This window comes from Rhincodon typus, chromosome 11 (assembly GCF_021869965.1).
Source record: "Rhincodon typus isolate 14 chromosome 11, sRhiTyp1.1, whole genome shotgun sequence".
Taxonomy (NCBI): domain Eukaryota; kingdom Metazoa; phylum Chordata; class Chondrichthyes; order Orectolobiformes; family Rhincodontidae; genus Rhincodon; species Rhincodon typus.
This window is the reverse complement of record NC_063342.1, coordinates 33,826,946-33,851,397: the sequence shown is the minus strand read 5'-3', so window position 1 is coordinate 33,851,397 and position 24,452 is coordinate 33,826,946. Positions and strand designations below refer to the sequence as shown.

Sequence of the window (24,452 nt, the reverse complement as noted above, 5' to 3'; positions counted from 1 at the left end):
CTCCCTACCTACACTCACCTTTACCGGCTCCATCCCCGCCTCTTCGACCTGTTTGTTTCCTCTCCACCTATCCTCTCCTCTATCCCTCTTCTATCCGCCTCCCACTCTCTCCCTATTTAGTTCGGAACCCCCTTCCCCTCCCCCTTTTCTGATGAAGGGTCTAGGCCCGAAACGTCAGCCTCTCTGCTCCTATGATGCTGCTTGGCCTGCTGTGTTCATCCAGCCCTGCACCTTGTTGTCTCGGATTCTCCAGCATCTGCAGTTCCTACTATCTCTATCTCATAGCATTTCTTTTTTTGTTTCCTTGCAAATTCTACAATTATCTGCTTAGGTTTCTTTCTTGTCCTAAATGTAATTGGTGAGCTTCAGGGACAATCAGATAAACATTGAAATAGGACACTTTTATTTTAACAAAGCCTCCAAATACCTTCCCATTTATCAACAAAAACAGAATTTGCTGGAAAAGCTCTGAAGGTCTGGCAGCATCTGTGAAGAAAAAAATCAGAGTTAACGTTTCGAGTCTGGTGACCCTTTCTCAGCGCTGATGGTAGCAGGGCAAATGTTGGTTTATGTGCAGAAAATAGGGAGGGGAATGGGGTAGGGAATAAATGATAGGATAGAGCCCGAAGAGAGATAAGAGCAGTTGGATAGACAAGGGAGTTAATAACTATCTGGCTAGGAAGGTTAATGGGGACTGTTTGTGACTAACAATAGGTAGTGTGTAATGGCAGGCTATGTGATAACGATAACAAGAACAAAAACAAAGTTGCTGGAAAAGCTCAGCAGGTCTGGCAGCATCTTGTGAAGGTAAAAAAGAGTTTACGTTTCACATCTGGTGACCCTTCCTCAGGATCAGTAGTCCCTGAGGATCACCGGACCTGAAACATTAACTCTGACTTTCTTCTTCACAGATGCTGCCAGACCTGCTGAGCTTTTCCAGCAACTTCTGTTTTTGTTCCTGATTTACAGCATCTACAGTTCTTTCGGTTTTTATTATGTGGTAACAAGGCCTGGTGCAGGGGTAGGGGGCTGGGACAAGAGTTCAGGCCCTAAAATTATTGAACACGATATTGAGTCTGGAGGGCTGCAAGATGCCCAAGCGGACAATGAGGTGTTGTTCTTCCAGCTTGCGTCTTTCACCTTTCCATTACCCCCCACCCATGTGTCTTTCATTGCCATGTTGTAAATTGCTGCTGTCCTTGTCCCAGCTCCTTCTCCAGTTTCACCTCCAACCCGTGGGGGTCGCTGCAGGGAGGGAGGGTACAGGCAGCGCGCATGCTCAGCAGCTGTACCGAGCAGTCAATAAAGTTATATTTGAAGGACGCCGGGGCGTTTGGGTGGTTGTTGATCGAGGTTTTGTTGAAGTCATGGCCGATTATAAAGAGGCGCCGCTTGCCTCCCGGCCTCAGACTCTTGATCCCCGCGAGTACTTAGAGCTGAGCCCCGAGGAGCGCCGGGCCCAGGAGGAAAGACTCGCCATCCGGGCCCGCCTCAAGCTGCAGTATCTGAGCCAACTCAATAACCCGAATCGGACTGAGCGGATAGTGAGTGAGGGAGGGATGGAAGGAAGGTGGTGGTTGGGGGGGGGAGGGAGCGAGGCTGGGTGGTGGAGGTGGTGGTGATGGAGGAGGAGGAAGAAGAAGAAGAAGAAGTCGAAGTCGAAGTCTGGGTGTTTTGACTCAGGTGTTTACAGCACATTCAGCCTGTAATGTACACACTTCTCAGATCTGACCTGTGTCCATTCAGGCTTTTGGCGCATAGCCTTGGAGGCTATGGCAAAGCAAGTGAATACCTGAATACTTTAACCATTTCGAGAGTTTTGTAGCACAGAAAACAGGAGCTGAAGTAAGGCAATTTGGCCCTTCGAGCCAACTCCATCCGTCGGTGTGATCATGGTTGATCATCCAACCCAGTGCACTGTTCCCACTTTCTCCCCATACTTTATGAACTCTTTATCCCTAAGAATTTTATCTGACTCCTCGAAAATATTCAATGTTTCGGGCTCCACTGCTTTTATTAGCAGAGATTTCTACAGGCTCGCCACTCTCTCTAGGTAAAGAAATTTGTCCTCCGCTCAGCCTTTAATGGCCTACCCTGTATCCTTAGACTGGACTCCTTCCTGTGTTTGCCCAGTCTAGTCCTGTTAAAGTTTTACAGGTTTCTGTGACATCTCCCTTCATTCTTCTAAAGTCCAGTGAAGATAGTCCTATCTCATCCAGCCTGTCTTCGTACAGGATGCCAGTCCTGCCCTCCCAGGAATCAGTCTGGTAAATATTTAGCCAGACAACCATTCCTCAGACACAGGAGCCAAAAAATTGCACACAATACTTCACAGACCAAAATACCCTTTTAAGCAGTGAGATCCAGACTCCCACTATCCTTTTAGTGAAAATTCTCATTACCCTCCTCATCTTAAATCTATACTCTCTGGTTATTGACTGCTCTACTAATGGAAAATGTGCCTTCCTATCCATCCAGCTATGACCCTCATAATCTTAGATATCTCTATCAGGTTCCCTTTCAACCTTCACTGCTGCATGGAAAACAACCCCAGCCTATCCAAGATTTCCTCATGCCTCATGGCTCAGACCTTCCAGCCCAGGCAGCATCTTCATTAATCTACTCTGCATTCTCTCTAATGCAGTTATATCCTTCCTGTAATGTTGTCACTAGAACGGCATGCAGTACTCCTATTACTGCCTAACCAGCAGTGTTTATTTTTTAACAGTTCCAGCATAACCTTATTACTCTTGTATTTGATACCTTGTCTAAGAATGGCAAGTGTCCCATCTGCCTTCTCCAACCACCTTTTCTACCTATCCTGCTAACTATAGAGATCTGTGAAGATGCACACCAAAGTTCCTCTGATGTTTAGTACTTTCCAGGGTCTTAACATTCATAATGTACTTGCCTGCCTTGTTAGCCTTGCCCAGTTGCATTCCTCTCATTTTTCCCAATTGAATTCCATTTGCCACTGCTCTGCGCATCTGACCACTCATTGCTAGGATAGTAAATAATGAGGAGGATATCAATTTATTTTGTCAGTTGTAAATTCTTGATAAAGGGGAGGCAATGGCCTGGGGTATTATCGCTGGACTGTTAATCCAGAGACCCAGGAAATGTTCTGTGGATCTGGATTGGAATTCTGCCATGGAAGATGGTGGAATTTGAATTCAATAAAACTCTGCAATTAAAAGTCTAATGATGACCACAAATCCACTGTCAGTTGTCGGGAAAAACAAGGGACCTTACCAAAAGCCTTCCATGCAAAACACACTAATTGCATTACCCTCACCAGCACTCTTGGTTACCTCTTCAAAAAGTTCAATCAGGTTTGACAAATGTGACCACATTGTAACAAATCTGTGTTGACTATCGCTAATTAATCCATGTCTCTTTGAATGTGGATATTTTCCAACCCTCAGAATTCTTTATAGGAACTTCCCCACCGCTAATGTTAGATTGATTGGAATTTTTTGGTTAATCCCTTCCTCCCTTTTGTTTATAATGGGACAAAGTTAGCAATCCTCCAGTCCTCTAGCACCTCACCGGTGGCCAGAGAGGATTTGAAAATTACTGCCAGGACTGCCGATTTCTCCGCCCTTGCCTCCCTCGGCAGCCTAGGGTACATCTCATTATGGCCTGCAGATTTACTCACTTTTAAGGCTGCTAAACCATCTAGCATCTGTCCTCTGTCCATGTTAATTTCTTCTAATATTACACAGTATTCCATTCTGATTTCTATACCTGTCCTTTTAGATTGTGAAGACCAACACAAAGTGTTGAAGCTCTTGCTCTTCATAGATTTTAAAGAAACCCCTTTGGGTTTCCATTATTCTGTCTGTCAAAGCTTTCTCAAGCATTTTGTTTGCTTTCTTAGTTTTTTTTAGGTTCTCCTCTCTGTACATTTTATATTGCTTTCAGTGACTCTGCTGTACGGAGCCCTCAGTATCTATCATAAATTTCTCTTTTTCTTAATCCATCCTTTGTGTCCATTGACATCCAAGGTTCTCTGGTTTTGGTTCCACTCTTTGTCTTTACAGGAACATATTTGCACTGTTTTCTTGCTATTTCCTATGTTTAGTTTACCCTTACTCCTACTTAAGTATAAACTAGAAAAAAATCATACTCCTGTTTATGACCCAAGTCTCACTTGAGTCCACTGCCAGTCTCTCTGCTTCTCTGTGCGGATTTCCTGCTATTTTCATTGATGTTGAGTGCCTCTCTGTGTCCTCATCTTGCCAACTCTTGTCAGTGATGTTGACCGCCTGTCACAGGATCCTCAATCCTGTGGCTGTGGAGTGTGGAAATGAGTGGTGGGAGGATATTTGATGAAAGGAAAAGAAACAGTGCTGGAGTTGTGGTGAGCGTGAGGGGATGGTTGAAAAAGGATGGAGAACGGGTGATAGTGAGGAGTGGGAGAGATGGGATATTGGAGGAGAGAGAGTATATGTGAGGTGAAGGTTAAAAGTGGAGAAGGACTGTAGGGTGACAGTCACCGGAGGGTGACTTGTATAGAGAGGAATGACCATATGAGGCTTTCAAGATCTCTCCAACCATCCAATTCCTGACCCTGCATTCAATCCCTGAATTGAATTGTTAGTCTGATACTTTTTTGATGCTTGTTACTGCTCATTTATTCTGAGATCTTCAGAAACTCAGTCAAAATGAGCCACAACATTTTGAGCCCTGAAATATTTTGCTAAGCTAAATGTGCTGTAAAAAATATTATGTTCTTCAACTCTTTAAGAAGAATAGTTTATAAAGTGAGTTGTCAATGTCTTGCGACTTAAATGTTAGAAAATAAATTGTATGTTTTCAGGCATTCCAAACTTTTATTCTCCTCCCAAGTACTTAAATTGGTCACGTTGCAGAACAGAGTAGGACAGAGTGAAAATTGCAGTTGGACCACATGTTGACTTGGATAAATATTAGTCGTTCTCCATTGTTTGCTAAATCATTGTTCTGGAATTTTCTGCTTCTTAACACTTTGGAGCAGTGTTACCAGAAGGACTGCTGCAGAGTCCACCATCATTAAAGGGGAACTTTGAGTGGGCAGTTAATGCAGACTTGCCATTGCTAGCAACAGATAGCATGTATATAGTCCCCCATATTCTGGCAGCCAGTAAAAGGAAAAACTCCCAAAATTGTGAATGATACTTCTTAACACATCTTTAGCAAGATTAGAAGTTGCTTAACAGTTTCCTCATTCAGCATGAAGTTAATTTTAACTGTTTAAATAAGTTTTAATGAGTGCAGATCACAAAACTGCCTGCAGCTTTTTACAGGCTGGTTATTTCAAGTGACGAACTTGGCTATTGTGAGAAATTGTAGTGTTAAATGGAATCAGGTTCTAATGTAGGTCTTCTGGGTCCTAGCTCAGGCAAGACTTGTTTGCGATGATTAATATTGTTTATGGTTTCACTGTATGTGATGAGGATGCAGCAACCTGCTCCAAGATGTACAAGGTCTTACTTTCTTGCCAGCAGAATGCTAGCAAATGACTACTGAGGTCATGGTGACGTTTCATCTTACCTTAGCTCAACTACCCATTCATGAAATCATATCTCTACATGATGTGTTTTGCATTAGAGAATTGGAGCATGAATAAGGTGATAACTCTGCATCTTTCTATGTTTCTTCAGGGTGACTGTAGAAATTGTTGGCATTGATGCTTAATTTGATCAGTGCTTTTCAGTGTTCAATGAGAATCTTTTATTTGAAACTCGTGTACATTTTTTGATCATTTATTGCTCAAAATTAACTATAATCCAGTTTATATTTTAACTTGTTCCAAGTTTGCTTCTAGTCCTTTCTAGCAAATAATTTGATACTATTTATTTGGATTTTACAGGAAGACCCAGCCCTCACCCGTTGGACATATGCTCGCAGTCTGAACCACATCTATCCCAACTTCCGTCCAAGTCCTAAGACGTCACTGTTAGGATTTGTCTGTGGAGTAGCGCCTCTATTTATATTGTACTATGTCTTCAAAACAGATAGGGTAAGAAGAGTGAGAATAAATGAATGAAGTAAAGTTTCATATGGCTATTGTCCAACTTGATCCAACATTAGAGAATGTGAGATTTCAGGTTTTAATCCATAACTGGTGAGAATTTTGTCAATTAGGAACTAGAACTTCACTTCCATCTGCCAGTATTTTACTGTGGAGACTTGGCCCAATATTCCTCAATATATTTTCATTAAACTGTGTTGTGAACTAGGGGCAATCCTTGAGCCCCATAGGTAGCTCTCCTTTGTGGAAATGTTCAGTGCTGGAGCAGCAACTGAAAGGGTCGGGCAGTAGTTTAATATATTTAACAATGTGGCTTAGTAAGGTTGGTGCGTCTTCAGTGGACAGAGCTCACCAATTTAAAGACATTTCAGTTGAGGATTGTGATATGACAAAGGAGGACCTCAGAAACATAGACCCATGAAGAACATGATCTTAGCCTTTGAAAGAAGAAGACAGCTGCTCAGTAAAGCAGCACTTCTCAAACCTTTTGCATTCACTGGCAGCAGTGGTGGTGGCTATTGTTATTCTTTGGGATTGGCATCCCTGGCAACATAGCCTCTAAATAATAAAACATCTAAGGCGCTTTACAAAAGTATATTATAGACAAAGTAATGACACCAAATCACAAAGAGGTAATGGGGATTACGAACAAGAGCTTTTTCCAAGCAGAGGACTTTTAAAGGAGTAAAGTGAGCTAGAGGTGTATTTCAAAACTTGAGGCCAAGTCGACTGAAAGCATGCCCCACCAGTGGTGGAGCAGTCTAAAATTGGGGATGTTCAAGAAGCTAGGATTGTAGAAGCACAGATATTTCATTGGGATATGGAGCAGAAGAGATTTAAAAACCAGGATGAGAATTTTAAAATTGATGTTACAAGCATATGAATTAGGAACAGGAGTAGGCCACTCTGACCCTCGTGCCGGTTTGTCATTCAGTAACGTCCTGACTGATCTGGTTACCTTGTATTCCCTGCTACCCATAATAATCTTTTCACTCTCTTGCTTATCAAGAATCTATGTACCTCTCCCTTAAAAACCTTCTTCTTTCACTCCATTTTTTTAGGAAGAGTTCGAAGATCCACAACCCCCAAGAAAGAATTTCTCTTTTTTTTTCTAAAATTTCCCCACCTTAAATGGGTGATCTCTTATTTTCAAATTTCAACGCCTAGTTTTAGACTCCCCTATAAGATGAAACATCCTGTTCACGTGTATCCGGTCAAGACTGCTCAAGGTAGTAAAACTTTCATTAACATCACCTCATTTTCTTCTAAACTGCAGCAGATCCAAGCCTAGCCTGTCCAATCTTCTCAAGCAATCAATCCATTAGTCTGAGAAATATCTTGACAGGGAACAAATGTAGGCCAACAAACACAGGAGCGCTAGTGGAATTAGACTTGGTTGCAACATGGGTATCATGTGAGAAACCAGTGGGAGTGCACTGGAGGCCTAGTTAAGTCTATATTTGACAAAGGCTTGATTGATGATTTAACAACAGATGAGTTGAGGAAAGGTAATGTCAGGCCATGTGATGAAGTTGAAAATAAACCTTGGTGCGATTATGAAGTTAGATGCTCATCTTAATCTCAATTATAACAGTAAAGTTGAATGCAGACTGATGACCTCAGATTGCTGTCAAGGGTAAGAACTAAGCCAGTAGCTACTGAATAGAGTTTAGAGCAGAGAAACCTTATCCAATGCTGGTTATCAGGTAACAGCTTGAGAGCAGGAAGAGAGGCATTGCAGATGATTCTCTGCCAATGATTAGACAGATAAGAATGTAACTAGGCCTGCTCAACTATTCCACTTAAGACAAATGCTTCATCTCAGGAATCAACCTAGTGAATCTTCTCTGAATTGTCTCCAAGCTAGTTTATCCATCCATAAGCATAGATACCTAAACTTCATGCAGTAGTCTCTCCTGTGCCAGAAGGAACGTCTTTGCGTGGTATCTTATCAATTGCCTTTTGGAAATCCAAATGCATTGCAACTACTGGTTCACCTTTATCCACCTTGCTTGTTATATCCTCTTAAGATCATTGTCGGAATCCTTCTAACTATGTAAGGTGATGGACAAAAATCTCAAATAACTGATAAATGGAAAGATATACTGAAAAGGTTAGTTAAGACCAGATTGCCTGTTTCCATGCTGTACACTCAATGTAATTCTTTTAAACTGAGAACAGTCACCTTTTGATGCAGTTTGATTACATTTCATTTCCATTTGAAATCTTATCTAATTTGTGGATTCTGTTTTCTTTTAAGGACCGCAAAGAAAAACTTATTAAGGAGGGAATGGAGCGACCATTTAATCTAACATCGTGAACGCTCAAAGCAGCGACAACAAACATGATTAATAATTGTACAGTATATGATGCAAAAATTGTAAAACCTCTTTGTGCTTTAATAAATGATTTAAATTCTAACTTCCTTGATCTTTCTTTGCAATTTCTCATTACCTGAATAAGACTTTGGATAGTATTGCTATATTTCTTTTGTTGTTTCTGTCTTTTCCTGAAACCAGTCACGAAGGATTCTTTAGGTTTTACTCCTTGCTCAAAGTATTTCGCAGAAGTGTGATGTTGAATATCTCAACAATTTGTATTTATATGGTGCCTTTTAACACAAAATACCTTAACATGCTCTACCATCATGAGCAAACAAAATTTGGCACTGAGTCACAGAAGGAGATAGGCCAAATAACCAAAACCTTGTATAAAAAGGTTAATTTAAGGAGTGGAAAGACAGAGAGCTTTCAGAAAGAAGTTCTGGAGTTTAGGGCATTGACAGCTGAAGGCACAGCCACTAAAAGTGTGTTGATGTCAAAATCAAATGCACATGATGCCAGAATTAGAGATTCACTAATTTCTCACTTGTGGTCTGAAGATTATATAAAGATTGGGTGGGATGAGAACAAGCATATAAACATTTTAAAATAGATTTCCACTTGACCAGTGCCTCAATGTAGGTCAGTGAGCACAGGTGGTATATGAACAGGACTTAGTGCGAGTTAGGATAGAGCTAGCAGAATTTTGGATGACTTTTTGATGAAAGTAGCATGAGAGCCCGACTATGCATTTACGTTGATCAACTATTGTTAGAAAAGACTTACAATAGGGTATCAGCAGCTGATGAGCTGAGCAGCACAATTTTTATGAACTTGATGGTGGTTGGAAACTCATCTTTGGGTTGGATACGACACGATGATTGTAAATAGTCTGTTTCAGCCTCAAAACAGTTGCTAAGGTGAGGAATGGAGCCTATAGAAAGGGGACAGAGTTTGTTGGGAATGGAAGATAATAACTGATTTTCTTTTCCCCCCAACATTTGGAAGAGAACCATTCTGCATTGAGTATCAAATGAACAAGAGCAGCCTGATCGTTCAGGTGCTGCAGCTATGCAGAGTCAGTGTATATGAAAATTGACACTTTATTGACGTTGCCTAGGAACAAGTGAATGAAAAATGAGACGGTCAAGAATCTGTCCTTATGGGCACCATAATTTAATGGTATGGTAGTGGGAAGAAATGTCGGTAATTCTCTGGCTGCAATTAGAAAAGAATGTAACTGGGTGACTGCAATCCCATCCAAGTGGATGGCAGTTGAGAGGTGTTGGAATAATCAACTATATCAAAGGTTGTAAATTTTCTCATGTAAGAAAATGGGAAGGGATGGCTTGACTTTCTCATTGTTATAGTTTTTAACTTTGACACTGATGTTTTGGTACTATAGCATGAAACACAGTTGGAGAGATTATATCATGGAGTTAAAGGAAGAACGGGCAAGATTTGGGAGGCATCAACACATTAAGGACTTACAAAAGGAAGGGAAGGAAGAAGATGGACCAGTGGTTTGCACAAACATAAGACCAAACAAATTAGGAGTAGGCCCCTCAAGCTTGCCCTGTCATCTGATGTGAACCCCACCTTCCTGTCTACCTCAATATGCTTTGACTCCCCTGTTAGTCAATAATCTATCTCGGGGAATAGGGATTTTTGTTTTAATTAGAGGCACAAATGCTAAATTTGAAGGAGTGTGGGTTAGTAACAGACGAGTGAGAACTGTTCATTATTTTAAAATTGAAGGTTGTCCTTTTAGGACAGATGAGAATTTTTCTTTCTGAGGATTGCGAAACTTTGAAACCCTGCTTGTGAAAGTCATTGAATATTTTTAAGGCAAAGCTAGGTTGTTTCTTGTTAAGCAAGGGAATCAAATGTTATCTGGTTGGGGAGCAGGGTTTGATAGGAACGTGATATTTGAAATATGAATAGATCAGCCGTGATTTGTTTGAAAAATAGAGGAGGCTCAAAGGGCTGCTGCTCTTTATTTGTATGTTTGTAATATCAACTAATGTGAGACCTAAGAAAGGAGTTTGTAGATAATCAATAATTTGTGAGAATAAAGACAAGAAAGACGGAACAAAAGCAGAAAATTGTGAAAATATTCAGCAGAGATGGCTGTGAAGGGAAACATTGGACATACCAGTTCTGTGATCTTCAGAATTGTGAAAAGTTGGAGCTGTCATAGCTGCATTGCCTTCATAATGTTTACTCCCCTGAACTGATAAAACGGTGTTCAGTAATGCAAAATTAGTTTTGCTGTGTGATGAATAACTGAGCATATATCATTCTACAAAGAATTGTATTAAATCAGTTGCAGAAATTTAGTTTCAGCTTTCTATAACAGGTAGATTGCCCAAGGGTTTAGCAAGTTGGTATAAACATAGTTTTGATGACCATGTTGTGAAGCTTTGTATTTTTTATTGTTTTCAGATAAACAGGTCAATAAGTCTTAACAGCTGACATTTAATTTTTTTACTTGATTAAACTCATCGTCAAATGCAGTCATTTATGTAACTGAAATTATACTTTTTTTTAATTACTGCCATCAATCTTACTTCAATAGAAATTAACATCACATTTCTGTAGAGACCTAATAATCGGTCCAGTTGGTGTATATGGAAATATTATGATTTCCTCCCAGTGGTCAAAAGTTTGATCTGAAATTACAGTACAAAAATAATGAATTAAATCATTAGCTAGCATCAATTGGAAATAGAAATCTAAACATTACCCTGGAACAAGTACTTTTTAAAAAAATGTTATAGTGCACTAAACGTGATAGGAACAACCTTTCATAATTTGATTCTTTGAATTGCACCTGCTGATTGGTCTTACAAAATCAGGTACAAACAATGTACCACAAACTAAATAAAATTAAACTGTCTCTAATTCAGAATCAATAAGCCATTCAAATATCCTGAAAATTGCTGGTCTAGAAAGGTGCCATGTGTCAAAACTTTTAAGATTGGTTTTGAATCATTGCCCTGAAAATCTATAATGCTGGAAAGAGGGCCCAGATTGCTTCTGCCTGGGAGCTCTGCCAATGTCCTTGCCAAAGTCACAGGACGTGAGATAGATCGCCACTTCTGTGTTCAGAAAGGCACATTCACCACTTAAGTGTGTCTTGGCACCCACCAAATTGTGACAGCTGGGAATTCCAATGTCTGATGGTTACACTTTGGAGAGAATGCTGTCAGGTATGGATATCCAATGTGAACAGTTCTTATATTCTCAGCTTTCTTATGTATGCAATGCACTGGTAGAGTAGAAACAACATATCTTGTCACCTGTACTTATTGTGTATCGGTATCTTTTAACTTTCCATTGTATTGGTGAACTCAAATTTTAGTGGTGATTTATCTCAAGGTTGTAAAGAACTATCAATTCATAATCTTTTGAAATTTCCTATTAGTTCATAGAGGTCTTCTTAACATGTTTCTCCATGAGCATGCTTTCTACTTACAGCAACAATTTCAAAACCTTAATGCAATATTTCAGCTGACTCTAGGGATCTGCCTTTATGGAAAGAGATTATGGAAAGAGAGGTTTATTTATATGTTTGCAGGTGTAACAAGAAATGCCAGGTAAAGCTTCCAATTGTATATATATATGTGTGTGTGTATATATGAAGGCCAATCAAAGGGAACTTTGTTTTATTAGCAACTCTTGTGTATTTAATCCCAATTTCCTGCATCATCTATATCTTCCTAATACTCTGACTTTCCAGGTATTTTTTTCCCCTTTTAACAACTCAGTTGATTGGGTTTCCTGGACTATCTCACCATGTTAGAGGAATCCTGGATCCCATGTTCACTTGGCATTTGGCTTCCAGTTCGGATTGAAATTATTTTTCAGTGACTGCCAACACTTTGAGTAGCTTTTGTCTAGGCAATTGCAGGTCTCCAGGCCCCATTTGGTGACAGTCATGTTAAACGAGGACTCAAACATAAATGCCTGTCAAATGAAATAGAAAATGAACTAATAAATAGATTAGCTTAACAACGAATGGGGTATTATGCAGTTTTGAACAGAAACAAGTGAACACTGAATCCAACTGAGATAAGTAACATAACATGAGTATGTTCCAAGAACAGCACATTTCTCAGTCTGTACAAACTTGGCAGTGATATTCAGTTGGATGATGCACATTGTCCAGCAATACTCTGAGCCATGAGCAATCGTGTTTTACGAAGATCTGCAGTGCTGAAGTACTTGTCAATAATACAAACTGCTTATGCATCTGTAACTAACTTGAAGTGTTGCTGCATATACCTAGATGATAATTCTAGTTCTCATGATCACATTTTGAAAAATAATTATTTTCACTTATTTTAATTTAACCCTGTTAATGTTAGTTGAGAAGTTTATGATTGGGAGTGTTTGATTTCTAATACTCTTGACTGAATAAATTTCATAAGCTGTTTTTATGGAATAAGATTATGCCAAAGACATTACATATCTTCCAGAACCAATGTCTGGCATTGACATCACATAACACTTTGGGTCTCCTCTGTAAACAAATACCCATCAGTGAATTGTCATTTTTCTGCAAATGTTTATTATGTAAACTATTTGTTGAGGTAATTGGACAAATTATTTTAGGTAATTGGACAAACTAAAAGGGTGTTCATATCCTTTAGAATATGTGGTGATGATATCAGATGTATAAGTTATTTTCCAAAATTTATCAAGGGTGAAAATGTTGTTTATTGTCTGTCTTATACAACTTTTGGCTAAGCATTATTTTTTCTGAATTTTAAAAGTTGGTCATGTTGGTGAATTATGGATCAGCCCCTCGGTTTAGTAGCTGTACTGTCAGGTCTGAGACCAACGTTTGTAGGTTCAAGCCTCACTCAGAGACGTGAACACCTAGTTCTGTGTACTACCGGGTGAGTGCTATATTATCAGAGATCGCATCTCCTGGGTCAGTGGTGCTGTCTGCTTCACAAGTAATGCAAAAATGCCCCTGCCACAATTTGATGAAGATCAGGTGAACTCTGCTTGGCTGGTATTCATCCCTCAACCAAATAACTGAAAAGCAGCTTATCAAATCATCGCCTCCATGCTACCTTTGGAACTTGATTATGGAGGAATTGGCTTTCACATTTTGCTACGTTACAATAGTGACTACAATTCACAAAAGCACTTCAGAGGCTAAAACGTGCTATGGAACTTCCTGTGAAAAGTACTTTATAAACCTAAGGTCATACTTCAAGTCAGTCCTTTCAGATAACATTCCTGGCTTCCACCTACTGGTTGCTCTTCCTGTTGCACCCAATTGTAATGGACCACATTAATTTCATTGTGGAGATCAAAAATTGAGCAGGACAAAATATTAACTCAAAAATATAAAATAGCATTTCCTTATGCTTGTTATCTGCCATCAAACTGATTTTCAAGGGCAGTGACCATATTTTTATCATGTCCAACAATATAAATTAGGTAGTTTATAGCTGCAACATCTACTTTTTTTTATTCATCTGCCAAATAGTAACAAATAGTTCCCATTGCAATAGAAAATGGTGTTTAGGAGTAAAGGCATTGCTCAGGGTATGTAGTTGGTGATCAAGAAAATGTGTCTTCTTGCATAGAAAGTGCACCTCACTGTCTTTAAGGTTCCTTTTTCACTTACCATTGTTTTATCAGCTACTCGTTCTGGTGTGAGGTCTGCCTTGCTTGCTTTCTCAAAGCATTCTGCATCTGGTCCATGTGGAGTCATAATGCTATGCAGACTACCTCCGCCAGGTAGAAAGCCTTCCTCTTTTGCCTCATAATGACCTTTAATCAACCCCATAAATTCACTCATACAGTTGCCTGGTGATGAAAGAAAGGAAACATGAAAACCTTTTATTTTGCAAACTACAGACCCTGCTTTACATTTTCCCTTTGGTATTTAACCTATTGACTAGAGACATATTGGAATTTAAAATTAAGGCTCAGTTCTTTAATAGCTCAGTAATATTAAGACTCTTTTTCATTACTAGTTTGTTGCCTTCTTGGTACAACTCAAAACTCAACGGTTGAAGACTTGGGAAATGCACATGGATGATTTACCCTTCTGGTGAAGTGACATCTGTCTTAAAATTTTTAAGCCAGCACCCTCACACTAATGATAAAGTACTTTAATCACACAGAAAATTATTGGAATCCATAGAATCCCTACAGTGTGGAAACAGGCAATTCTCACCCTCCGAAGAGCCTCCCACCCAGACCTATTTCCCTAGCCTATCCCTGTAACCCTTAGGTTATACTACAAATGGCAATGACATCATTATAGCTCATCCAATTGCATATTTGTGCACAAGCAATGCCCTATGGTGTCCTATATTTCTATATACAGAAGTAAGATGGAATATAAATAATTGGTCTAACTTAAAAACAGTCAATAAATTACAATATCTCTCCCATCTTACTGCTGGGGATTAATACAGATTAATTTTCTAATGTTTTACATCACCTGTCCAAGATCTTTTCAAATCAGTGCCAAAGACTAGACAGAATTCATTGGAACGGTGTATTTGCCTTTTTGAATATAATATGTCTATTACTATGTTAAAAAAAGACATAATGGATTTTCCATATCTTACGATGGTAGTATGGGGGTCTGAATGTGTGATCAGCCACTCCCCAGCGTGGTGGAAAGATGACAAAGTCTGCGATAGCCACGCCTGGACGAGTTGATTTAGCAGTTAACACTGTGAAAATCGAAGGATCCTGAAAACACATAGGGCTATCATTAGATTGGTGATCCATAGTACAAACATCATACAGAAGTGTCAAGATTTGGTTTCTTCTATTGTAATTTTCCCTTGCACAGGAATCTATTATATGTAAACTTTAAATTTTAACTGGAAAGTTTGGATATTCAAAGAAAACAGAGTGCAGGATTCTTAAAATTCATCTTTAATACCTTGATACTTTAATATTTATATAATACCTGTTTTGCAGATTACATACTTAAAATTAGACCAGAAAAAATGGCAAAATACCTGTCCCCTGAAGAGGATTCTTTTTTTTCTAATGATTCCTTCTCTCAAGAAAGGAGTTTAAATGGGTTTCAGTCTGCTTACACCACAAGCAAAATAGTTGTTGGTAGTACAGAACTACCAATGAAATGAAAATGATACATTTTGTCAAGAAGAGCAGGTCAGTGGAGGACTCTGAAATAGGCAGGAGCAGGTGAGAAAAGGATAGCATGGCAGCATTCAGAGACAACCAGACTGGAATTAGTCTTCCTCTACTACAGGGAAAGGAGGTAGCTGTTGGTGAAGTTCTAGTAAGTGGTTAAGGTCCTTTTTTATTCTTCAATTTTAATGTAATATACAAATTGTGAAGTTAATAAAATATAAAATTGGCAACATAAGTAAGTAAATAATATTGTTAAATAATTGAAACTCATTAAGGATGGCAATTTGGGTAATGTGTCAAGGCTGGATCATGTGGCAGCTCCTGGATACCATTGCGACCCAGGGCAAACATGTCAGCAGTAAGCGTTTGAAGTTCAAGCAGCTTTGGTTCAGTCTGAACTGGAGGCAGAACTACAGACACTGGGATGCGTCTGGATGGGGGAAATTTATCTGGATTCTTTGTATCAGGTGGCAGTCACACCACTTAGAATAGGGTCTTCTGATCTGATCAGTGGTCAGGAACAGAGGGTTGTGACTGAGTGAGACATATAGTGCTGTCCATGGAGATGGAGTGACAACCTCTGCAATTGTTCCATAGGTTTGAGGTTTGCTCAGTCTGTTTGGATGAAATCAGATCTGCGGGGTGAATGTATAGACTGACCATGGTTCAGGATGCCATTTGAGTGGGGGAAGAGCAACAAGGAATGTTGTAGTCATTGTGATAGTATACTGAGGAGATTGACACTATTCTATACAGCAAAGAGTGAGAGTTCAGGAGACTGTTACCCCTCAGTGCCAGGATTCAGGACTGAAAAGGTATTTGCAATGGGACAAGGAGGATGCAGAGGTTAGGGTCTGTGTGCATACTAATCACAAACAGAACTAGGAAATAAGTTCTATACAGACAACATGAGGAGCCAGATACTGAATTAGAAAGCAGAACCTCAAGGTTTTAGTCTCTGGAACATTACCTAAACTGTGTGCAAATTGCACAGGGTAGATAAAATTAAAGAGATGAATACATGGCTCAAAGAGCTGTGGAAGGAGTAGGTTCCAGTTCATGGACCACTAGCTCTAGTATTGAGGAAAGTGGAGGCTGTACTGTTGAGATGGTCTATACCTGAACTGTGCTGAGACTAATGCTCTTGTGAACCATGTAAGTAGGGAAGTAGAGAGGGTTTTAACATTGGGGCAAGGGATCAATGTAAAAAGATGTGGGATATCAAAGTGAAATATTCTAACAGGGTGGCCCAATGTTCACAGTTAACTAAATTAGTAAAGGAAAGTTTAATACTTAAGAAAAAAAACACCATAGTGCACAGATGAATGGCAGGTCAGCTGCTTAGTCAGAATATAAAGAATGATTAAAACGTTATTCAACAGAAAGAATTTAAAATATGAGAGAAAGGTTGATAGGAATGTAAAAATACATGGCAAGAGTTTACACAAGTATTTAAAAACGAGTACATGAAGTGAATGTTGTTCCTCTAGAGGTGAGAATGGGCCATTAACAGTAGATACTAAGGAAATGGCAGATGGAATTAAATATTTTACTTCTATGTTCACAATAGAAGATATGATTAAAAAATCCAATAATGGTTCTAAATAAGAAGGTGGAAGGAAGAGAGGCATTTACTGAAATTACAATCAAGAGAGAAGTCGTACTAGCCAAACTGTTAGAGCTTCAGGCAGGCAAATATCTGGGTCTTGGGTCTTAAAAAAGGTTCCTAATGATGTAGTAGATGCATAGATGTTAATTGTCAAAAAAAATTCTAGATCCAGGAAAGATTCCACAGGATTGGCATGTAGCAACTATCAGGAATGGAGAAAGGCAGAAAACCGGAACAACGGCCAGTTAGCTTGATGTCTGTCATGAGGAATGTCTTAAAATTGATCAATAAAGATATTAAAGTTAGAAAAACTCAAGATAATTGGGAAAAGTTAGGATAGTTTTAACAAAGGGAAATCACGTTTAGTCAAATTGTTGGAGTTCTTTGAAGGAATAACAAGAGCTGTGGATTGAGGGAAACCTGTAGATGTACTGTACTTGGATTTCCAGAAGGCTGTAAGATTTCTGTAAAATGTCACATCAAAGGTTCTTGTGGAGAATAAGCTCATTGTGTCACGGATGACATATTAGAATGAATAAAAGAATGGCTGGCTGGCAGAAAACAGTACGTGTAAATAGGCCTTTGTCTCATTGGCAGGATGTGAGTCGTAGGATCATACAGGGGTCTGTACTGGGGCCTCAACATTTTATAATTCATATCAATGAATTAGATGAGGGGAGCAAAGGCATGATGACTAAGTTTGCTGATAACACCAAGATAGGTAGGAAAGTATGTTGTGAAGAAAGCATAAAGAAATTGCAGACTGATAGATAAATTGAGGGAGTGGGCAAAAGTCTGGTAGATGGATTATAATGTGGAAAGATGTCTAATTGTTCATGTTGGCAGGAAGAATATAAAGTCAGTGTATCACTTAAATGGAGAACAACTGCAGAATTCCGAGGTGGAGTGGGATTTAGGTGTGCTGGTGTATGAGTCACAAAAGCTTGGTATACAGCTACAGCAGCTACAGTAATCAAGGAGGCTAATCGCATGCTATCTTTTATTATGAGGGGAATTGAACATAAATTGAAATGTTTTGTTTTAGTTATACTAGGCATTGGTAAGACTATAGAGCAATTGATATATTACCTGTGTTTTATGTGCCAATAAAAATACATGAAGAAAATTACTTACTGCATGATCAAATGAAACAGAATTAATGACCATGAAGTCCTGCAGGTTGTATTTGTAAGGTGTATAGTTTCCATGCCAGGCCACAACATTAAATGGAGAGAAGTCCTGAAAGGAATATATTGAATTTCTTAATCTGCTTCAAAATTAGAAATTGAAGAATGACGTTTGAGATTCTGAGCAATTTGATTTGAGGATCTATTGCCCTTTCATTATGTAGTAATTCAGAATAATCAAAGTACATTTGCCATTACTTCAAGTGACTGAGAAAACAAAAGTGAGAAAGTGATGCTTCAATTGTACAGAACCTTGGTCAGGTCCCAGCTCGGTGACTGCATTCAACTTTGGCCATTAAATTTCAGAAAACATATGTTATCTTTGGAGTGGTATAGCAGTAATTCTCCAGAATGATACTAGAGTGAATTGTATTATGAGAAGAGGCAACCACTTTACTCAAAGTCCTTTGAATTTAGAAGGTAATAGGTAATCTATTTGAATTGTTTTAAACCGTAAAAGAGATTAGATAGGGTAGGTATCGAAAAATGATTTTCTCTGGTGTGGAACCCAGAACAAGGGGCAGCAATCTTGGATAATAAAAAGAGAAAGCACTGGAGAAGCTCAGAAGGTCTGGCATTATCTGTGGAGAGAGAAATAAAAGTTAACTTTTTGGAAATGTTATCATGAGAGTACATTTATTGAAATGGCAAACAACTGGAAAATTGTGTCATTCCTACAGACAGAGCAGAGGTATTGCACAAAGCAGTCACCTGTCTGCATTTGGTCTTGCCAGTTGTAAAGGACACTACACTGTGAGCAGTTCCCATGTAGACATTTCTATCCTGGGCCTGCTACAAAATGTTCCAGCAAAGCACAAAGCAAGCTAAAGAAACAGCACCTCATTTTCTGCTTCAGCACCTCACAACCTCTAGGACTCAATATTGAATTCCACAAAGTTAGAGCATCACCTCTATTGGTCATCTTCTATTTTTCTGACACCCTCCAACACCATCCCCCACCAATTCCTTCCTATAGAATACACACGCACACAGCCGAGTCTAATTTGTAATTTGTTAACTTTCCTCTCAGCAGAGTGGGCCTATTTACTCCTTTTCAGACCTTAATTTATGCACTTTTTACATCTCTATCTCTCCTTCACTTCCATTAACAACCCCTTTGCCTTTGGCTCTAAGCATTCTTACAATCTGTTCCTCTTGCTCCTCCTCCCCCTCTGTCCACAGCATGAAAAACAGAGATTTCCCTTTCAGTTGTGAAGAAGAGGCATATCAAACTTGAACTGTTAGTATCTGCAGAAATAGAAACAGAACTAGATCTGTTAAGTGTCTTCAGTATTTAGTGTTTTATTTCAGATTCCTAGCATCCACAGTATTTTGTTTTTATTGGAGTAATCTTAGAGTTAAGCATTTAGAGTCATAGAGTCATACAGCAATTCGATCTTGTTTGCCTTCATTTGATCCATGTCCCTCTAAACCTTTCCTATTCATTTACCTGTTCAAATGTCTGTTAAATGTTGTAACTGTACCTGCACCCTCTGTGTGAAAAAGTTCCCTCTCAGGTCCCTTTTAAATCTTTCTCCTCTCACCTTAAAATTATGCTACCTGGTTTTAGTTAGGAGTAAATCAAAGCCCAGTGAAAATCTTGTACTCACTACCAGGTAGTGGTTGCCGAATCAAATTAAATACTTAGAACCAGGCTAATAGACTTTTGCGAGGTTGATGAATCAAAGAATGTATATGGCAAGCAGGTGAGGTCTTTTGATAATCTTTAGCACATGTGTCTATAATCTCTTGTAGATAGAAGGATGCTGACATACTTTACACCGCATTACGACAGAATCATTGCAAACATGCTTCTCCATCATTTGTGCAGGCATGTAAGTAGGTTTCAGAAACCTGCAGTCTGTTATGGAGTAAGTGACAATCATCTGCAGGAATTGCTGAAGACAGAACCTGTGGGTTGAATCTTATCAGAAATCGATGAAGTATAATTTTTGGTGAGCTTCATGGAGGTTTTTTTTTCACTGTGAGATCTGGCGAGTTTTTGTCATGCTACCTTCCCAAACTCACCTCCACACGTATGAACTGTGTGACAATGGCACTCTATTCTCCCTCACAATTGGCAGTACCAACCAGTACTGGGAGCTTCCAGGTTTCCTAGCACTGGTGCCATCTTTAAAGTACTGCTCTGCATCCATTCAAGAGCTGGCAGTGTGCAGCTGCCCTGAATTGTTTGTTTTATTTGCCCCAGACATGTTGGATAGATTGGCACCTGGAGGTCCTGCTGCCCAGGGTGTGTGAGCGGCCTCTGCCCAATGGGGCACACCCTTAGATGCTGGTGACTAATGGAAGGTCCCCAGGGGCAGGTAGCGAGTTGGAGTCACCACGTTACCGTTCTGACTTACATATTGGAAATTGCCACCATCTGGCATTTGGGAGAATGGGAACTACGTATCAATGAGGTAAGATTGTGTAATAATGAGGATGTCAATACATGTCAGGGCATGAAACTAGGCCTATGGTCACATACTAGTGAGAAGCTGATCTCACCACCACTTTGTTAGGAAATGAGACTATTTGCTCTTGGATCAAGAAGCTCCTTAATGGCCTCTCACATGATTTTCCTAATGTTATTGCCAATGCCTAGAAAAATTTCTCCCTGTGATTTTGACAATTGATTTTAAGTTGGTCTTAGTAACAAACTGAGGAAAATATGATGTTGATGGTTTCCCACATTACAAGGGGAGCTTTGGGATGGGTGAGCCAAATGACCAATTTTACATGCCTACCCCTGTCATAAAAGCAGCCAATGGGCACACATAAATGCCAGCCCAATGACAGGCCTTCCACCTCAGGGCCTTTTTTACACACTATCCCTATTTCCTTTGATGTCTTTAACATCTAGATATTTATCAGTCTCTGTCTTGAGTATATACAGTGACTGAACATCCACAGCCCTCTGGGGTACAGAAACCCAAAGATCCACCATCCTCTGAGTGAAGAGGTTTCGACTCATCTCAGTCCTAAATGGCATGTCCCTTATCCTAAAACAGTGCTCCCTTGTGATAAACCACCCCCCACTTTTAGGGAAAATAACCTTTTTTGCACTTACACTGCTGAGCCCTTTAAGAATGTTGGATGTCGCATAAGATCATGTCTCATTCTTCTTATCTTTAGAGAATACTATAAGATAATAGAGCAGAATTAGGCCATTCGGCCCATTGAGTCTGCTCCACATTCGACGATGGCTGATATGTTTCTCAATCCTTCTCCCTGTAACCCTTGATCCCCTTACTAATCAAGAATTAGGCTCAATTTTTCCTCATAATACAATCCCACCATCCCAGGAATCAGTCTGGTGAATATTTGTTGTACTCCCACGAGATACATAGGAAATCAAAAATGTACACAACACCCCAAGTGCACTCTCACCTACTTGTGATACAATTGCAACAAGGAATTTTTACTCCTGTACTCAAATCTTTTTGGAGTAAAGGCTAACATACTTTTTACCTTCCTAATTACTTAATACACCTGCATGTTTTCTTTCAGTTCATTGTGAACAAGGACACCCAGGTCCCTTTAGATATCAACGCTTCCCAATCTCTCCCCATTTAAGGAATGCACTGCATTTGTGTTTTACATCTGTCATATTCTTGACCATTCAAATCCCCCAAAGCCACTCTATATCATCCTCACAATTCACTTTACCACTCAGTTTGTGTCATCAGCAGAACTGGAAATATTACATTTGTTCCCCATATCTAAATCAATGATATAAATTGTGAATATCTTGGGTCAAAGCACTAAATGTTGTGATACTCCAAAGGTTGTAGTCTGGAAACCTGAGAGTGAACCTATTTCTACTCTTTCTGCCCTTGAAGCAATCCTCAATCTATGCCAATATATTAACCCATATCCTATGTGCTTGAGTTTCGTTTACTAACCTCTCGTGCGTGTCACCTTATCAAAAGCATTATGAAAGTCAAATTAACCACATCCACATGTTACACTGCAGACAACTGTGTAAACATTGACTTTTCCTGCTCCATATGATTCAACGTTACACTGGAAGTACAATTTCCAAGTAACTTATTAGTAGACTATTTCAGTAACTTTAGTTTGTGCTTAAAATTTAGTTTGATCTGTTTCTGTGTATCCTTATTACATGCCCAGTATTTAACACTAAGAATAAAATGCCCATTCACCTGCTGGGCAGCAAATAACTTGCCCTGAAACTTGCTGATGACAGTGAATCCAGTTGGAATCTTTCGGTTCTCATACCATGCAACTGGAACCTTAAAATCCCTGGGATTGGCAAGACCATTGGCTCCTAGTAAAGCAAATCAAATGAGTTTATAGGATTAATATCATGGATCTTTGAGAATGTAGAAGAAAAAGTTATCTGACATGATGTAATAATTTACTTGTACTTTAAAGACAATTTCTATTTCCTCAACTCATCAGAAAAAGATGTGACATCCCACTAAAGTTGGCGGAGGATGCAATTAAAAGTAGCTTAAATTCAATATTTTTTTGTAATGTTGATGATATTATTAGCACAGGATTTGTTTGTCTTGAGATTCATTATGGACAGAGAAAACAGAAATTGCTGGAAAAGCTCAGCAGGTCTAGCAGCATCTGTGGAGAGATGTGGTCCATTGGATCCAAAACGTTAACTCTGATTTCTCTCCACAGATGCTGCCAGATGCGCTGAGCTTTTCCAGCAATTTCTGTTTTTGTTTTTGATTTCCAGCATCCACAGTTCTTTCAGTTTTTATTAAGGACTGAGAAAAATCTGGCTCCTGGGAGATAAGTAACAGTCAGAAACTGATTTTAACTGATCCACTAACACAGAAATGTCCAGGAATAGGCCACTGGAAATCTGTAAATATCAATTTTAATGATTTCTAAAATCAGTAACGAAACCAATGAATTCCATCTAAACATATGTGAAATACTGTGAATGCTGGAAATTTGAAATAAAAACAGAAATGCTGGAAATACTCAGCAGATCTGTCAGCCTCTGTGGAGAGAAACAATGTTAACATTTCAGACCCATTCTGAAGAAGGGTCATCAGACTTGAAACATTAACTCTGTCTTCTCTACACAAATGTTGCCAGACCTATTTAGTTTCTCTAGCATTTTCTGTTTTTGCTTAACATTTAAGATTAATGGAATATCAGGTGAGCCTAACTTGATGAGTATTTTTAACTTTTCCAAGATCCAACTACAACCCTGGTATGTTTGTTGATTTGTTTAAAGGAATCCTCTCCAGACTCACGTACAAGTGTCACATGTCACTGAGAATGGGTTTTGTTAAAGCCTAGAACTAAATATATTGCAGTGAAAAATCTTCACCAATTGGTCCAAGATCAGGCAACTCAAAATGGCCTGCAAAGATCTCCAAGATGTAACCTCGTGTCTCTTCAAAGACCTGAATGCTGAAATGCATCCCTTGCTGAAAGAAAAAAAAATCAGAAATGTGTCATTATCTTTTCTAGATGTCATTAGTTATTGTTCGTATAAACTCTTAATATGTACGTCATGCAGATAAACATTTCTAATTTTAAAAAATCATGAATAATCTTTGTGAAAACAGAAAAGGTTGCAAAAGGAGCTTGTCATCACATGCCTCTTGAATCATAAGGGTGCAACTAAGGTAATTGTTTTAAAATTAGAATTGTGTGTGAAATATACTTTTTAACTTTTATGTTACTAACATGATTTATCTATGTAGTGTGAGTAACACCTAAAGCTAGCCCCATGACTTTACAGATAAAAGCACTACAATCGTGAAGGAGGCTACTTCTATTAGGGGTTTTGAATTACATTGGATTTAAATGCAGCAATTTGTTGCCAATTCAAATCTTTTAAAAATTAAATGGTTGTTTCTCAGACTGGAGGAGCATAGACTGTGTTATTCCTGAAGGCTCAATGGTATAATGTATTATTTTTTGATATATAAAAATGACACGGACATTGAACATTTAAAAAATTGCCAATGGCACCAAAAATGGAAGTGTGGCAATCAGTGAAGATGATGCCAATCAACTGCAACAGGGCATTGATAGGCTTGAAAAATGGGCAAAGTGGAAAGAAGTATGAGGTGATGCATTTCGCAGAAGGATAGAGGAGGAAAAACAGAATAATACAGTTTTAAAGAGTGCATAGAGACAGAAGGAGCTGGGGTTCATGTACCTAGACCTATAAGGTG

The 24,452-nt window shown here is 39.0% G+C and overlaps 2 protein-coding genes across 5 annotated transcripts in view; one reads left to right on the top strand and one right to left on the bottom strand.

The window, feature by feature from the left end:
• The first annotated feature begins 1,255 nt into the window (after positions 1-1,255).
• Positions 1,256-8,437, top strand: ndufb4 (NADH:ubiquinone oxidoreductase subunit B4). Its single transcript, XM_048603089.1, has 3 exons — positions 1,256-1,544; positions 5,855-6,004; positions 8,277-8,437. Exons 1-3 carry the CDS (start codon positions 1,368-1,370, stop codon positions 8,334-8,336), a joined length of 387 nt encoding a protein of 128 aa, XP_048459046.1. The 5' UTR covers positions 1,256-1,367; the 3' UTR covers positions 8,337-8,437.
• A 2,316-nt stretch (positions 8,438-10,753) lies between these two features.
• Positions 10,754-24,452, bottom strand: part of hgd (homogentisate 1,2-dioxygenase) — a 38,073-nt gene continuing 24,374 nt past the window's right edge. For all 4 annotated transcript variants that reach the window (XM_048602605.1, XM_020520682.2, XM_048602606.1 and 1 more), the window contains 7 exons: positions 23,597-23,696; positions 22,443-22,567; positions 18,224-18,328; positions 14,940-15,066; positions 13,985-14,166; positions 12,135-12,306; positions 10,754-11,009 (listed from right to left, as the gene is read on the bottom strand). In XM_048602605.1, the coding sequence (XP_048458562.1) occupies positions 12,163-12,306; positions 13,985-14,166; positions 14,940-15,066; positions 18,224-18,328; positions 22,443-22,567; positions 23,597-23,696 (783 nt within the window). In that variant the 3' untranslated portion in view covers positions 10,754-11,009; positions 12,135-12,162. The remainder of the gene's footprint in view (positions 11,010-12,134; positions 12,307-13,984; positions 14,167-14,939; positions 15,067-18,223; positions 18,329-22,442; positions 22,568-23,596; positions 23,697-24,452) is intronic.

Bases quoted from the DNA above. Each gene is read 5' to 3' on its own strand.
- ndufb4 (XM_048603089.1), top strand. From the start codon at position 1,368: ATGGCCGATTATAAAGAGGCGCCGCTTGCCTCCCGGCCTCAGACTCTT. The intron at 1,545-5,854 runs GTGAGTGAGGGA...TGGATTTTACAG, and splicing joins CGAATCGGACTGAGCGGATA to GAAGACCCAGCCCTCACCCG. The intron at 6,005-8,276 runs GTAAGAAGAGTG...TTTTCTTTTAAG, and splicing joins ATGTCTTCAAAACAGATAGG to GACCGCAAAGAAAAACTTAT.